Source organism: Canis aureus, chromosome 17, assembly GCF_053574225.1.
Source record: "Canis aureus isolate CA01 chromosome 17, VMU_Caureus_v.1.0, whole genome shotgun sequence".
NCBI classification, from domain to species: domain Eukaryota; kingdom Metazoa; phylum Chordata; class Mammalia; order Carnivora; family Canidae; genus Canis; species Canis aureus.
In genome coordinates this window covers 54,076,060-54,092,162 of record NC_135627.1, presented here as the reverse complement: position 1 = coordinate 54,092,162, position 16,103 = coordinate 54,076,060, and the positions used below count along the sequence as shown (strand labels likewise).

Below are 16,103 nucleotides of genomic sequence, written 5' to 3'. Positions count from 1 at the left end.
GACAGATATAGGAACAGTTGGAGCTTTGTGTGTATGTCTACCTGGGCTTGAAGGTATGCATACATCTCCTAGCTCTTCCTGCTGCCAGAGTCCAGGGGCAGTGCTACCCCAGGAGTAGCTGGCACACCAGTTCCTGTGTGCCTAGAAGAAACAGGAAATTATTTAGAAAAACTGATTTCCAAACATCACCCTCTAATAAAAGGAACTAGGAATGTTTGAGGAAATGGCTGGTTCTAGGGATGAGGCAATAAAAATACAATATAAACCTGGAGCATTTGGTATTCCCTAAAGCAGTAAAAATACAATATAAACCTGGAGCATTTGGTATTCCCTAAAGCACAATTTTTTGTGCTCAAAAAAACAAAAGAATGGGGACATCTCTTTGTGCCAGATATTAAATGGACATAAGTTCCCAATGGCCAAAGCCTGAAGAATTTGAACAAGAAGATAGATAACATGGTATTGGATTACAGATGAAAGTACAAAATGAATATATATGAGTTCATCCTAATATAAATAAGTGACTGAACAAATCAATAACTGGAAAAGAAGGGACAAACCTTCCTTATAAAATAATTGAACATGGGACGCCTGGCTCAGAGCATGATCCTGTGGTCTTGGGATCGAGTCCCACATCAGGCTCCCTGCATGGAGCCTGCTTCTCCCTCTGCCTACGTCTCTGCCTCTCTCTCTGTGTCTCTCATGAATAAATAAAATCTAAATAATAATAATAATAATTGCACATACCATAGGCAGATAGAGCTCCCTCTAGGAAGTAAAGTTTACTCTCATCTTTCGATGTGAGCTGAACTTAGTAACTGACTCCCAGGAACAGAATATGTGAAGAAGAGAAACAGTAGCTTTCCAGAGGAGAATCCTGGTAAACACTAGTGACCAAAGTGAGCGTCACAAGCAATGTCTTATTGATGTCCTATGCCTTCTGATACGACACGATGAAAAATGTACCTTATCTCTGCAGCATTGCTCCCCGAACCCAAAGCCCTAGGCTAGTCATGTGGAAAACAGTAGACAAACCCAAAGTGAAGGACTTTCTCTAAAATACCTGGCTAATATTTGCCGAGACCATCAAGGTCATGAGTAATGAGGAAAAACTGAGAAACCATTACACATCAGAAGGGATAAAGAGACATGACGACTAAATGCAATGTGGTGTCTTGGCCTGGATGCTAGAGCAGAGAAAGCACGTTAGTGGAAAACCTGGTGGGATAGGAACAAAGGCTGGAGTTTAGCTAATAGTGTAGCAGGGTTGGTTTCTCGGTTATGACAAAAGCACCACCGCAATATAAAAGGTGAGGCATTTATGGGAACTCTGTCTTATCTTTGCAACTTTTCTCTAAATCTAAAATTATTTCAAATTTTAAAAGTTACTTTAAAAATTAAGAAGGCCTGATATAAAACAGATATGAGCAAGGCTGCTGTGGTTGAAAGCAGGACCCAGAGTCCTGACTCCCTGACCTCCCCCTCCCTCCACCCCTCCTTCCCACCTCCCTCCCTCCCTCCCTCCCTCCCTCCCTCCCTCCCCAGGACTCTAGGGTTGTCTGGCGGCTGTTCCAGGAACACCCACCTATAGATTAAACCCAAGCTCCTTGATGTGCCTTCCAGTGCCCTTCGTATTCTCACCCTTACCCACCTCTCTCTTCATCATCTGTTGACCTCTTGCCTCCTGTATTTATTTCCGTCATATATTCTGAAGGCAATTTCTTTCCTTCAAGCAGACCACGACCTTTGTGTTGATTTTGCCGGAGCTGTTCTTTCAGCTTAGAAGATTTTTCTCAAGTTTGTTCAGCTTCAGAATTTCCATTTTATGCCTTCTATGTCATCCTAGAATTCAGCTCAAGAGTCTTCTCCTCTCCAACGTCTCTAAGGGGAGGGAGGTCCTCTGGCAGTATTTCCACAATAACATGCCATCCGCTGTCCAGATGCCTACAGCTGTCTACGTGCCCACAGCTTCCCTCCAGTGCTTCACAAGCCCCCTGAGAGGATGTCATTCATTGCTTTGTGCCAAATATCAGGAACAGCCTAGGACATAGTAGGTATTCAGCACATGTCAAATAAATGGATAAGTGGATGGATGAACAGTAGCAAGGTTACTAAAACTAGGTGACTTCCTTTTTTGTGGAATTTTCATTTATTTGAATCTAGTTATCATAAAGCTACAAACTCAGCATTTCACTAGGCAAGTTGATTCTGGTTTCCCAGTGTAAAAGGCAAAGCACTGGGTTTTGAGGGGTAAATAATAGCCTAATTCAACTAGTATGTCTATAAAAAAAATATTGAAGGAGTTTGGATTTTACTCCTTTAAATAACAACAATTCCACAAGGTGTGTATACCTTTCAGTAAATTAAATGGGTGCCATAATGTTGCTCTTTCCATCTGCTGGTGTTTGAAGGAGTTGTCAGTAAAGCGAGCTGCGTACATTCATCTTCGTTAGCCTTTTAAAGTGATACTTTTTGATGCAGGTGGGCCAGCTATTCTCAGGCACTCTAATTTGCCAATTATTGTACCCACGGATGAGGACAGATAGTGATTAGTTGCACATTTTGCTCACTGGGCAGCTTAATGTTCTTGTCACCTTACATTGAGTTTTAAACGTGCAAAGTACAAAGAACGTCAAATGCTTTTCTCAGACTTGGGGGTGGCAGAGAGGTCATAACTAGTAACTTGAGTTGCTTCAGGACACAGAAATTAAAGGGCCTGATTGATTAATAAGACAGCAAGAATATATGGCAGAAGCATATCAAGGAACACTGTGTGTGTGTGTGTGTGTGTGTGTGTGTGTGTGTATGCATGTGTGTGTCTATAAAGGCTTAGATGTATCTTTATTTTCTTTCACAAAAGCACTATTTGCTAGCTTATGGAATCTGAGTGCTTGTTGGTGACTTAGATTACTACCATGTAAGGAAAGGAAAAGAGAATGATAAGATCTTATTTACAAAATAGCATTCGACCTTAATAATTTCCTTCTTTGGTGTTACAGGCAACTGATGAATTATTGAAAACTACATCTGAAACTAATGATATACTACTATATGTTGGCAAATTGAATTTAAGTAAAAAAAAATTTCCTTCTTTAAGTAATCTCAGGCAACATAGGTTACCCAAAACACACAGTGAGATGCATCATTTTTTAACATAATGAATATTCACTACCTTATACTTTGGACACTTTGGCTCCAGCCATGCCTCACTACTGCCTTCTTTTAAAAAATTGCCCTAGAAAGGTAGGTAAAGTTCCCTTTGGAAAATCCAAAGCCATCCTGGCAGTTTCGTCTGCCGTTCTTTTGCTTAATTGTCTGGGAGTAAAGTTGACTTGTTTATGGGAACTAAACCTAGCACCACTATTAGCAGAAAAGATTATTTAATGGTATAAGAAGGCATGGGAAAATGTCAGGCACGTAGCATCCCAGACATAAACTTTATTTGCTACCCTCTTGAAGAATTTGTTTGCATATAATGTTGTTCACACCACTGATAACAGAAAATGTATTTAATAACTACTCAGAATTAATATGCTGTAGTATGCATGGCTGCCTAATTTAATTTATCTCTGATTAAGCCTATTATGTTTGAGATCACTTTACAGAAGAGATTTTTTTGCCAGCTGTAAGCTTATTTGAATTGTAATATAAGTTAATAATGTGTGAAATAACCAGTGGTGCCTACTTCTAAATGTTAATTTTGCCAACTGACTTCCTGAGATGATGCATACCCAGATCATTCATTGACATTTAGTTAAGATCTTGCTTGAAGACCAGATATTGGAATAAATAGGAAAATTAACTATTTTAGGAGGCGAAGACAAATGGAACAGGAGTGCTTTTGTTCTGAAGTCCAATGAAAAGGCCATTGCATTATTAAAGTAATTGAAAATCAGTGATTGATAATCACAGAAAGTGACAACTAATGCATAACTTTTGCATGAGTTCTGTTGTAACTGTATTCCTTCAACATTAAATAATCGTTTGATTATTTGCCATTGGGTGGATACAGTTGAAGGGTGGGAACCGCAAGAGTTTGACAATGACTGCTAGAGCATCTATTTTGATGTCTGGGCCATTAGGTCCCCTCAGTGGGCCTAGCAAGAGAGAAGGCAGGGACTTCTGCTACTGCTGTTTAGTGACGTGTTCTCCAGGCTGGTCTACGCCTGTCCCCAACCTGCCATTTCATCTGCCAGTCCAGTTCTCTTCTTCAGTCACATGGGTGGTCATCGCCAAAAAGGTGGTTATGCCCCCACCCCCTGCTCAGCAGTTGGCCTCATATTGAGCTACGGGCATCCCTAGTATGGTTTGCACTGTGCAGGATGTGAATTATATCGTTCAAAAATATATTTGCATTATTTTATTTTATTTTTATTATATTTATATTTGCTTCTAACCTAACTCAAAAGTGTCTTTCTACCTACCAAAGGTAGGTAGAACTACTGTTTTTTTGTTTTTGTTTTTTGTTTTGTTTTTTTGCAACTTAATCTTTTTTTTCTTAAAGATTTTATTTTTTTTATTTATTCATGAAAGACACACACACAGAGAGAGAGAGAGAGAGAGAGAGAGGCAAAGACACAGGCAGAGGGAGAAACAGGCTCCATGCAGGGAGCCTGACGTGGGACTCGATCCCAGGACTCCAGGATCATGCCCTGGGCTGAAGGCAGGCGCTAAACCACTGAGTGACCCAGGCTTCCCGCCTTTCCTAGTTCTAACTAAAATGCTACCAGCCCTCAAGGCCTTGTCTAAACCCTTCCTACCGCCCTGTGCAGATGTCCCAGCTGGTCCTGGCCATCGCCATTTCCTCTTTGAGCTCCTCTTGAGGTCGCTGGCTTCATCATTTAATTTTTTATGGTGCAAAATAATTTTATTTTCTTTTATTTGTAAAGATTTCTTTATTTATTTGAGAGAGAGCAGGAGCAGGGAAGGGCCAGAGGGAGAAGCAGATAGATACCCCACTGAGTATAGAGCCTCATTCAGAGCTCAATCCCAGGACCCTGAGATCATGACCTTCAGTAGCTCCATCATTTAGTCACGTTTCATGTGTCACACGGTGAGCTCCCCCATAGTGCCCAGTACAGCTTCTTGTGCACACCCACACATGTACACACAAGTCACAATTCTGATGGTCAGAATGAAAACATGACACGGCAGAAACTTAGGTATCATGATCCTCAGGGAAATAAATGTAAAGTCAGTTTGTGGGTTCTCATTTGTTTGAAATGTGAAATGGAAACTTGCATGTAGTATTTAAAAAGTCTGAGCTCATAAAGTAGATTTCCCATGCTCTTAACTAGACCTAGAGTTTGAATCTCAGAATGTATGCCAAGTAGTGTTGTTTAGCCCACGGTAACCTTAAAATCAGCAGGGGAATTTCAAATCTATATTCTAATGATTGTGACTCACCTTCAGATCAAATCAGAGAGTAATATCATTTTAAAAAGCTGAACCAGATGATTCTAGAAAGAAGCCAGAATTGAGAACCACTGGTGTAAAGGAAACTTAAAGGTCATTAAATTCATTCATCCATCTGGTGTCTGATTGCTTTCTACAGCTGTTTGGCAATGAAAGAAGAGAACTCCTAATAGGGGGATTAAAATTGCAACTTTCTGATGCAGGCATCCAAGCCTCTCTAAAGCTACAAACCAAGGTTGACCCACTGTCATGGTGTCCCAGAGACTGTCCTAGTCTTAGCCTAGAAAGCCCTACACAGTGGGGAAACCCATCAGATCCGGACAAACCAGGCTGATTGGCCACCCTACTACCAACACACTCAGTCTTTGGATTCTACAGTGTTGTTTTTTGATAAATTTCCATTTGAGAAGGAGGAAAAGTATGCTTCTGAGGCAGGGTATTTAATGAAAAGATAGAAATAATTAGAACACGTTAAAACCTTAGCAGCCTTGAGGGGAAAGAGACATATCAAGAGAAAAAAGGAATAAAATAGCAACAGGTTATGTTAGAATTCCTGCAATTAAGATGAAGGGGGGGGGGGGGTTATTTCATGTAATTAATTAAAGAACATCAAAATATTCATTCACTTTTATCTCTGCTATGTAGATAAATTAAGAATGATTTTGTAATGTAAGAAGGCATTAATGAAAATCCCAAATTTGTAAATATAATCAACTCAGCTATAAGCTCCTTGAGGATAGTTATTTTTACAAGTAAGAAAACAAGGACTTAGTGAAGGCTACATGGAAAGTTAGCGATAAAGCATCTTGCTTCTGGACACTTTTTTCGTAGGTTCTTTTTTTTTTTTTTTTAAAGACTTTATTTATTTATGATAGTCACAGAGAGAGATAGAGAGGCAGAGACACAGGCAGAGGGAGAAGCAGGCTCCATGCACCGGGAGCCTGACGTGGGATTCGATCCTGCGTCTCCAGGATCGCGCCCTGGGCCAAAGGCAGGCACCAAACCGCTGCGCCACCCAGGGATCCCTTTCGTAGGTTCTTTGGTCTCTTTCCTGCTGTATATCCTATTATTCCCAGCAACGTACAGCACAGCCCTTTCCTTTCGATAAAAGTAAATGTTGGTAGATAGAAGAAGTGAAAGTATTTTAGTAACAAATCATTTTAACAGTTTAATTTTTAATGGTAGCATTAAAAATTATGCCCATGAGTGCTCATTTAAATTTTATTTTGGTATCATGATGTAGTCCTGCAGCCTAAGGATTAATTTATCCCACAGTTATTTTCCATCCAGGTCATGTTGATCACTGAGCAGCCAGTCCGATCACTACACTGTTGATTCATTTCATTCACTGGTTGCCAAAATCGCCAGATGTGTCACAGTAATCTGACTATCTTCATAACCAAATCAAGTCCACTGAATTGGCAGCAGTTCAGTCGGTGCATTGGTGATCAGAGATATTGATGGTACCATGCAGATGAGATGTTAGCCTATACTTAGAAATTTCCTTGAAATCATGATAGACTTTCTCCCACTTGAAAAGTTATATGCTGCTGTAGAAGAAATCGTCAATAAATAAAACTTCTGACACATTATTTTTTCCTTTTTTCCTTAAGAACATTTGGCTGAGGTCATAACACTCAGGGAAACATTGTAGAATGGGAAGCTGCAGGTCAACTCATCATCCTTTCCAAAATATGTTAATAAGTAGCACCAGAAAAAAAATGTGGGGATGATCTGTAGGCAAATAAGTTTTTAATACGCCAGGTAGAACAAAACCAAAGTGGCACCTTAAATGAGAGAGATGAATACATATTCCCAAAATTACCTAACCATAGAACTCTTTATCATCAGTGTCTGGAGGAATTTCATCCAGCTTCTCAATTTTTCAGTTAAATAAACCGTGTCCCCAGAAGGTTTTAGAAACTGATCCAGAGTCAAGTATTTTCTTTAATTTTTTTCCAGGCCTCCTCTGTTTTCCCCCACTTTCAAATTGCTTTCCCTAATTGCCTGTAAGAATTTATCCCTATCATTCCTCAGTAATTCACAATGGACCAGTTTACGAGTGATGTGATGCCTAAGAATGGAAGTAAAAACTACTCACTTAGAAAAGATGTACTTCTAGAAAGTTAAAGGTTTCTTCCTATGCCCTGATTTTAAGAGCTTTTATTTATTGGGCACCTATACTATGACAGGCTCTTTATCCTCATAAAAACCTGCAAAATAGATAGTAATAGGTCTCTTTTCCTATTGGGGAGATTATGAGCTTTCTGAAGATCATACATTCAGTAAGTGGAAGAGTTCCGATTTAAAACAAGGTCAGTCTAATTACAGAGTCTTTCATCTTACCAAGCTCAAAGATATGATCACAGCTACATTAGAAGCATTGCTGTTAACAACATACTTACTTCCTTAAAAAAGTTATTGGCCCATAATTGAGTATGGCACGGTATAGACAGAATTACATAATTTCAGGTAGACAAATTTGAAAGAAATGTACTCAGAAAAAATAAAAATATATTAAAAGGATAACCAGTAAGCTGATATAAATTTATTCTGGGACTGAGGTAAGGAATATATATACAGTATACATTGGTATATACACATAAATATGCATTCTTAAGGCAAAAATAGATACTTTTTGGGGCAGTAAAAGGACAAGAACATAATTGGAAGATAATCTGGGCATATTATAGTGAGAATTTCTTATGTGGATTTTTTTGCTGGATATTCGTGGTTTTTATATGAATTTTGGGTACATGTTGTTGAAGGAATGAATGAATGGATGGAGTTTCACAGTAACATTTAGTGATTTCATTACTTGAATGCCTTCCAAGTGAGTGATCTGAGTGATCATTGTTTAGAGTTATCTTAATGGCAGATGACTTTCTGCAGTCTCTTCTGTTACTTAATGATCTTATGTAGCTTTTCTTAAAATAGTTATTTGGGCCAGTCATGTTACTATTTTTTTTAATTCTTTTCTTAATGTCTGTTCCTTTTAATAAGGCTGGCTGATGGTTTATCTATCTTATTAATTCTTTCAAAGAACCAACTCCTGGTTCTGTTGATCTGTTCCACAGTTCTTCTGGTCTCGATTTCGTTGAGTTCTGCTCGAATCTTTATTAACTCCCTTCTTCTCCTGGGTGTAGGATCTATTTGCTGTTTTTTCTCTAGCTCCTTTATGTGTAAGGTTAGCTTTTGTATTTGAGTTCTTTCCAGTTTTTGAATGGATGCTTGTATTGCGATGTATTTCCCCCTTAGGACTGCTTTTGCTGCATCCCAAAGATTTTGAACGGTTGTATCTTCATTCTCAAATGTCTGTTCCTTTCTCTTATTTTCTTCACCACTCTATCCGTCCATCTCTCCCTCCCTTCTTCCCTTCCTCCCTCTCTCCTGCCATTCCTTCTTCCCTCCCTTCTATCCTTCCTTCCTGTGTACTGAGAAATTGATGTGGCATCTGCCTCAAATTGATTATTGGTCCAAACTTCTGGAGCCAAGATAACAATGAGACTCTATAAAGATAAGTTCATAGAGGAGTTCAACTCACTTTGCATGACACTCCCTTGAAAATAATGGAGAGTTGAAATGATTTTGGCAACATCCTCCCTGAAAGTAGTTGTCAGTAGTTAGTAGTTCATTTGGGGTAACCTAAAATTACCTGGATAAATAAACTAGACCGCAGTAGAAATAACATAATAAGCACATAAAACCCAAGAAGAATTTATAAGACTGGACACTTGTGTTCTGTCAGATTGAACACACGCATTCATATTTTCTTATTCCAAAATCTCCCTGAAATTGTAGTAAAGAATTCCCCCAAAACTACAAAAAGATAAACAGAGAATTGGAGCAAGAGAGAGCAAGCCAAGGAGGATATGCTGCTAAGTAAGAGATGTCAGCAGATTTTGGGAAGATGGGACAGTGGTGGAGGAGGAGGAGCTGAGGTATACTGAGAGAAGCCTGCAGATTCATTCTGCAGGATCCTGGGGAGGCTTGGAAGGGCGTGAAGGTGAGACAAACACACACACACACACACACACACACACACACACACAAAAACAAAACAAAAAGCAGGGATTAGTCAAGGTGTTACAGAATAGTTGGTGGAACATAGTATATGGAGTAATTAGACATTCTTTTTCTCCCTGCATCACACTTTCCCTACCAGTTCTCCAGCCATGCTGGATGCTAGAGGCATAGTCTTGGGCTAAAGTGAATCAGAGATGCTCTGAACTGAAGGAAATTAGGCCCAGGATGGAGACATGAAGCCAGGAGAATTAAATGAAACTCCATAGAGAGCGGGTTAGACCCTCCTGAACTATTCCATAGCATAGCTCCAGAGCACCCAGTGCCAGGGACAGGCTCTTTAGGCAAGGGGTGAAAGGGTTTTCTAATCTAGAGAAAATTAACAACTCAAAAAAATGACCTTAATGGAGTTTGGAATTCCCAGAAAAATGGCTGGATTCTCCACCCAGTTACCCCACAATGATGCTTGCTAGACAATAAAAATACCCTGCCTGTCCCCCACACAGTGCTTCCAGTTAGTCTTGTAGGGACTCACTGCTCCAAAGTATGTATGTATGCATATGTGTGTGTGTGTGTGTGTGTATACACACACATGTGTCTTAAATATAAGTGAATATAAATGAAGAGGAAGAGGTATATTTGAATACAGCCCCAACATAAAAACTAGAATAAAATACAGAGATCAAAAGAGAGAAGTTGAGGGAGGGTGCTCAATATAAATATAGGTATCTCAGAAGTAGAAGAAAAACTATTAAAAATCTAAATATCTTTAGATAGATGAGAAGACAGTATTACATCCACTAAATAAAAAGAGAATCCTATTTAAAAAAAGGAGCAATTCAAAAATAAGAGCTCCTGATAATTAAACATACAGTGTGTATATATATATATATATATATATATTATATATATAACATATATATAATATATAATAAGGTATAGAAAATACCTTATAGGTATAGAAAATAAAGTCAAGTGAACTTTTAGGAAGTAGATTAATAGGCAGAGATAGACAGTAGAGGAAGAGGGAAAAGAAAGTAAGAAATGCAGTGGTTCAGTCCATGAGGTTCAGCATTTTACAATAGTAATTCCAGAAAGAGAAAACAGGGGGGAAAAAGGTGAGGAGACAAGTATTAGAAAATAATACAAATAATACAAGAAAAAATTTCAAAATGGAACAATAATAGGAATCTCAAGATATATGAAGGCTCCAGAACAACGGATTAAAAAAGATCCTCATTGAGATTCTTTAGTATGAGGTTTCAGAATACTCAGGATTACAGAGAAGATTCCAAAACCTTCCAGAGAAATAAAACAGGTCACACATAAAAGATCAGGAATGCCAATGACACCAGACTCCTCAAGCGCCACACTGGAAGCTAGAAGACAGCTTGGCCCTCAGAATGCTGAGGGAAATGACTCTTTGCTTAGAATTTAGTGACAAGCTTAACTAGCAAGCACAAGAGTAGAATTAAGACATTTTCAGACGCTGAAGGAAGGTCTCAATGAATTTACTTCCCATGTACCTTTTCTCAGGAAGCTACTAGAGAATGTGCTCTACAAAAATGAGGATGTAAACCAAGAAAGAGGAAGCCATGGGATCCAGGAAACGGGGGACCCAACACAGGCGAGAGGCGCAGGGATTTCGCAAGATGGTGTTAAAAAGAAGCCCCAGGACAACAGGTGGGCAGCTGGCCTGGGAAACCGCTAGACCAGATGGACTCGATGGGAGGCTCCTTGAGGGAAGAATAGATATGACAGGTTGACTGATGGCATTTATCATGAAAAAAATAATGGTCTTAATAGGACTTTTATAGTTCCTTTGGAAAGTTCAGGAGCAGTTGGTAATAGATGCACAAAAGGAAAAAAAAGACCACCAGGAAAAACTAAATATTGAACAAGATAAGAAGTGTTTTTCTTACATTATGTAGCTTGATAGTAAGCAATTATTATATGGTCATAACAATCTAAACCCAGAATTTTGATTTAGCCCCAAATTGCTACTTTAACATACTGGAGAGAGAGGGGAGGAAGCTTGTCGGGAGGTGGTGATGGTATAAGGTTACCAAATTTTTCTTTGCCCACTAGTGAGACATAACATAATCTCTAAAAATGATAACGTGAAATATATCAGTATGTACACATTACTTAAATATATGGAATCAAATATCAGAATTGGAAGTTCAAAGTAGTTTTCTCTCCCATGGCAGGATTCAATCTCTTTGTGGGGAGGGATGGGGTAGTTACTGGTGAGTCTCTCTCCTCTGGACACGCCCATAGATTTATCAAACTGAGAGTAACTAACCGGGTGGGACAAGTGACATAGGGGATTGCTGTGTTGAGTGATAGGCCTTATAGCACTATAATAGTACTATTTGCTGTTTTAAACTATAGGTGTATGTTATTTTGAGAAGCGTTAAGTTGGTTTTAAAAATTACTGGAATTAGAAATAGAGGTTGTAAAACCAAAGTGTATACAACGCTCCCCCGCTCTCATACACCAAAACAAAACAAAACAGAAACAGAGATAGAAGCTGATGGTGCTTTTTTGGATATCTTTCAGGACTGATTTATTTATCCCACACCCTATAACAAAGTAGGGGCTTAGGCCCCTCTGCTGGTCTCACTCCGACTGACATTGCCTGGCATCTCCAGCCACACCCCACATTCAGTGTTTAAGCTCTACTGCACATTCCTCTATAACACCCATACTTCCCCTCACCTGGGCCTTTGCTCACCTTCCACTCATATGTTATTCGCACACACACATACACACAATCACCCAGTCCCAGAGTCCCCTTGTTCCACTTTACCTGTTTTGTATTTTGCCTCAGATTCCTCTCTGAAGGGTCTTCGAGGGACCCTGGATCATAGCATTCTCTCTTTTGTTTTAATTCTTGTTGTATTGCTTTTGGTGCCACTTAACCACAATCGTGGTGTGTTTTTTGTTTTGTTGTGTGTTGTGGTGTTTGTACTCGTCCTGTCTTTGCTGAAAGGCTAGAAGGTGACAAGGGCAGGAGCCATATTGCACTGACATTTATTCCTCCTACAGAGCTTGCGGATTGCTGACATAATCCAGGTACTGCCTCAGATAATAATTGAATGAATAAATTAATCTTTCATTAAATGCGAAATCTGTTCAGTCATATGGCCCAGAGTTAAACATCTGCATCCACATAAATAAATATTACTGGAAGGTAAGGATTTTGTTTGTTTCTGTTTGAAGGAGGCTCATGTGCTTTCTCCTCAAGGGGAAGATCAGGTTCAGAGCCCAGAGGGTTAACTCCTCCCTAAAATTTTTGCTTATGCTTCCTTTGTGGAAGATGTATAAAGCTTGTCACCTGGAGGGTCAAAGTTTTTCCTTGACTCTGCAAGGATTACAAGTAGCCTGTCACTGAGGAAAACTGCAAACGGGATGTGGCCTTAACCCTCCCACTAGAGAGGCGCTTCTGGACATCACCCTGTGCCTAGTGGACAGTAGCAGAGGCTCAGATGAGGCAGGAAAGGGGAGGACCTCTCTTGAGGCCAGACCACTAAAAAAGGCATTCCAGAAATACTCTGAGTATTTCATGAGCACTCGGGGCCAGTGGCACACTGGGACTTACTTCCATGGCTTCTCACACCTAACGTAAGTCCCCTTCTACTTCATCAGGTTTTACACCCCCTTCCCCAGATTTTTTTATAGCCACCTGTACAATCACATTAACAAATTACAGAACAGGATTGATCTAAGGCATCCTTATATTCAAACAGCAGCATAGTATGGAGCCATGCAAGAGAAGGAGGTGGACCTGTTCCCATCTGATAGGGTGAGGGCTGTAACCTATACCACTGACTGGGGAAGTCAGCGTGGGACAGGATGAGCCCCTTCATGTCTTTACTGCAATGCCATCCTTTCAATGAGGTCTTCCTCAACCACTGCATTTATGATTGTGAGCATCCCCCCTCCCACTTTTTCTCCATTAGCATTTATCTCTATTTGACATACCATATATTTACTTAACTCATTTGTTTGCGATCTATATTCCCTACTGGAATGTGAGGTACATGAGGGCTTTTGTGTGTTTTATTTACTGCTTTTCCCCCAGTGCCTTAAAATGACTGTATGAATGAATTTGTATTAAAAAAAAAAGTACATGATTTGCATAGAACATTATTATTCGTACAGAATTTCTAGAAGGCGACACAGACCTAACAATAGTCATCTCTGAGCAGTAGAACCAAAGGCACGTGGGAGGAAGACTAACTTCTGTTGTCTGCATCTTACCATGTACATGCATCACTTCTTAAAATAAAAGCACTAGTTTAATAGAGAGTCCCACTTGCAGTGTTTCTTGAATGGCTATAATAAAATATAAGTTATTTAGTCAGCACCATTTCTTTCCGAGATAATGAGCACCGTTTAGACTTCCCTTTCTTTTCCGAAGTCAAGTTGTAAATGCCCCATGATCCAAATCCATGGACTTTATACTTTATGAAGCCTTTATCAACAGAGACTTTTCATTTTCCGTCAGAGTGGTACCATCTGTACTTACGTTGTAGTGGGGCCGAAAAGAAAAAAGAAAAGAAAGGAAAATAGGTTTTTAGGTTGCACAGATTCATATCTTCTTACTTATAGCTAAGTGACCTAAGGCAGGTGACTTAATCACCTGGAACCTCAGTTCTCTTACCTATAAAATTGGGATAATTTTTGCCATGAGCAGAGGCTGTTGTCCACATGAAACAAGATAAAGTGTAAATACTCAGTGCCTAGTAGTATCTTGTTCACAGCAGGGTTCAGTGAATGTTAAGTTCTTCCCCTTTCTCTGCAGAAGATGACCTAGAGAGCAGACTTTTAGTCCTATCCCTAAGTTCTCAAAGTGCGGTCCCAGCACACCAGGGAGTTTAGTGGAAATGCAGAGTCTCAAACCCCACCTGATCTAATCAATCAGCATTTAGTTTAACAAAATACCCTGGTGATTTCTCTGCATACTAGAGTCTGAGAAACTCTATTTTTATGCTTCTTAAGAAGCAGTGTTTCAGACAGGGTCGCATTAATCATGTTTTTTTATTTTCTGTATTTTATGATACTTGGACACATCTGAGGGCCTTGCAGATCCTGGTGGAGGCACTGTCCTTGCAGGGTCAGCTAATTCTTGGAGACATCAAACAATTGGTCTAGGAACGTCCTGTTGGTATGCAGATGAAGCAGTCCTGAGTCCATGCTCCCACCTGCCTCCTTTTATCAGGCTCTTACAGTCCAGAATATTATCCCCCTGCCCTGTATTGCCTCAGGGCCAGGTACTGAACAGTTAGGAACCAACCCTATAGTTGGTTATATAGTTTAGTGCGGGATTTAGTGCTGAATCCACTCAGCTATTCAAACCAGCCAATCCTTTTTTTTTAATAATAAATTTATTTTTTATTGGTGTTCAATTTGCCAACATACAGAATAACACCCAGTGCTCATCCCATCAAGTGTCCCCGTCAGTGTCCGCCAGCCAATCCTGAACCTCTTACCTAACCTTGCTTTACATTTCCTGCAGAAACCACAAAAAAAGTTTGTTGCCCACATTTCCCCCTTATGCCCTCTGATTCCAACTGACCCTGGGGGCTCCAGAAGTGACCCATCTCAGCACTGCGTGCCTCCTTCCTCTTGAGAACTGGAAATAGCAAACTGTCTTTTTATTGGCGACCATCTCCTTAAAATCCTGGCCTCACCACACCTGAATACAACCAAAATACCAGGTACATTTTAAAACAAGGCTGCCCTTTCTAAACGTGTTTCCTAGTCTAGCACCACTGACCACTATTCCCCCGTTCATCTGTCCGGTCGTAGTTTCATGTGAAGGGTGTGAGGGTGCCCAGCAGAGCCAGATGTTCTGGAGTGAGGGTGGGGGGATTCTGACCATCAAACTGAAACATCAGAGGATGCTTAAGCCACCTCATGAGCCTGAACTTACTTTTAAATAAAGATGATCAAGGATAACCATGAACCAGGTCGTAAATCTGCTTAAGGCAGTATGACTACGTTGAATGCCAATAATACTCCTTAAGCACCAGCTTTGAACACTTCAGAAGCTGCTATTACAAATGATTAAGACCTCCAAGATAATGGAACCGTTTGAATTGAAACACACAAACTTATTTACAGAATGTCAGGGAAACAAATGAAAACCTGCCATCCACATCCATTCATTTTTCCCTGTGGCTTCGTAATATGGTATATGTGTTTTAGGTCGAAATAACTCCTGCCATGGAGCAGCTATTATGTTACCGAGCTGCTTCCCTTCCCACCTTTGCATTTGCCTCCTGTCTCTCCTGTTCTGAAAAGCATCTTGACATACGGAAGTAAGCTAACTGAAGCTGAAGTTAATAAACGCCAATACTAAAAGAACACAAAACGGACATTCCTCCCCACGACTCAAAGGAAAAAAAAATGTATATATATAATGAGTGTTTAGTTCAGATACATCCCACACTAGTTAGAACAGATGATGAGAACAGAAGATGGCAATTTATTGGTAACTTTTCCCTTGTAAAAGTTTCACTACAGTTTAATTAAGAAATCGGAATTTGGGCAGCCCAGGTGGCTCAGCGGTTTAGCGCTGCTTTCAGCCCAGGGTGTGATCCTGGAGACCTGGGATCGAGTCCCACGTTAGACTCCCTGCATGGAGCCTGCTTCTC

At 39.9% G+C, this 16,103-nt stretch overlaps 1 protein-coding gene across 9 annotated transcripts in view; it reads left to right on the top strand.

The window, feature by feature from the left end:
- Positions 1-16,103, top strand: part of ENOX1 (ecto-NOX disulfide-thiol exchanger 1) — a 550,271-nt gene that overhangs the window by 290,900 nt on the left and 243,268 nt on the right. For 8 of the 9 annotated variants that reach the window (XM_077855557.1, XM_077855555.1, XM_077855558.1 and 5 more), the window contains one exon: positions 10,975-11,121. The exons of the other annotated variant lie outside the window; for it this stretch is intronic. In XM_077855557.1, coding sequence (XP_077711683.1) covers positions 11,034-11,121 — 88 coding nt within the window. In that variant the 5' untranslated portion in view covers positions 10,975-11,033. The remainder of the gene's footprint in view (positions 1-10,974; positions 11,122-16,103) is intronic. 9 annotated transcript variants of the gene reach the window in all.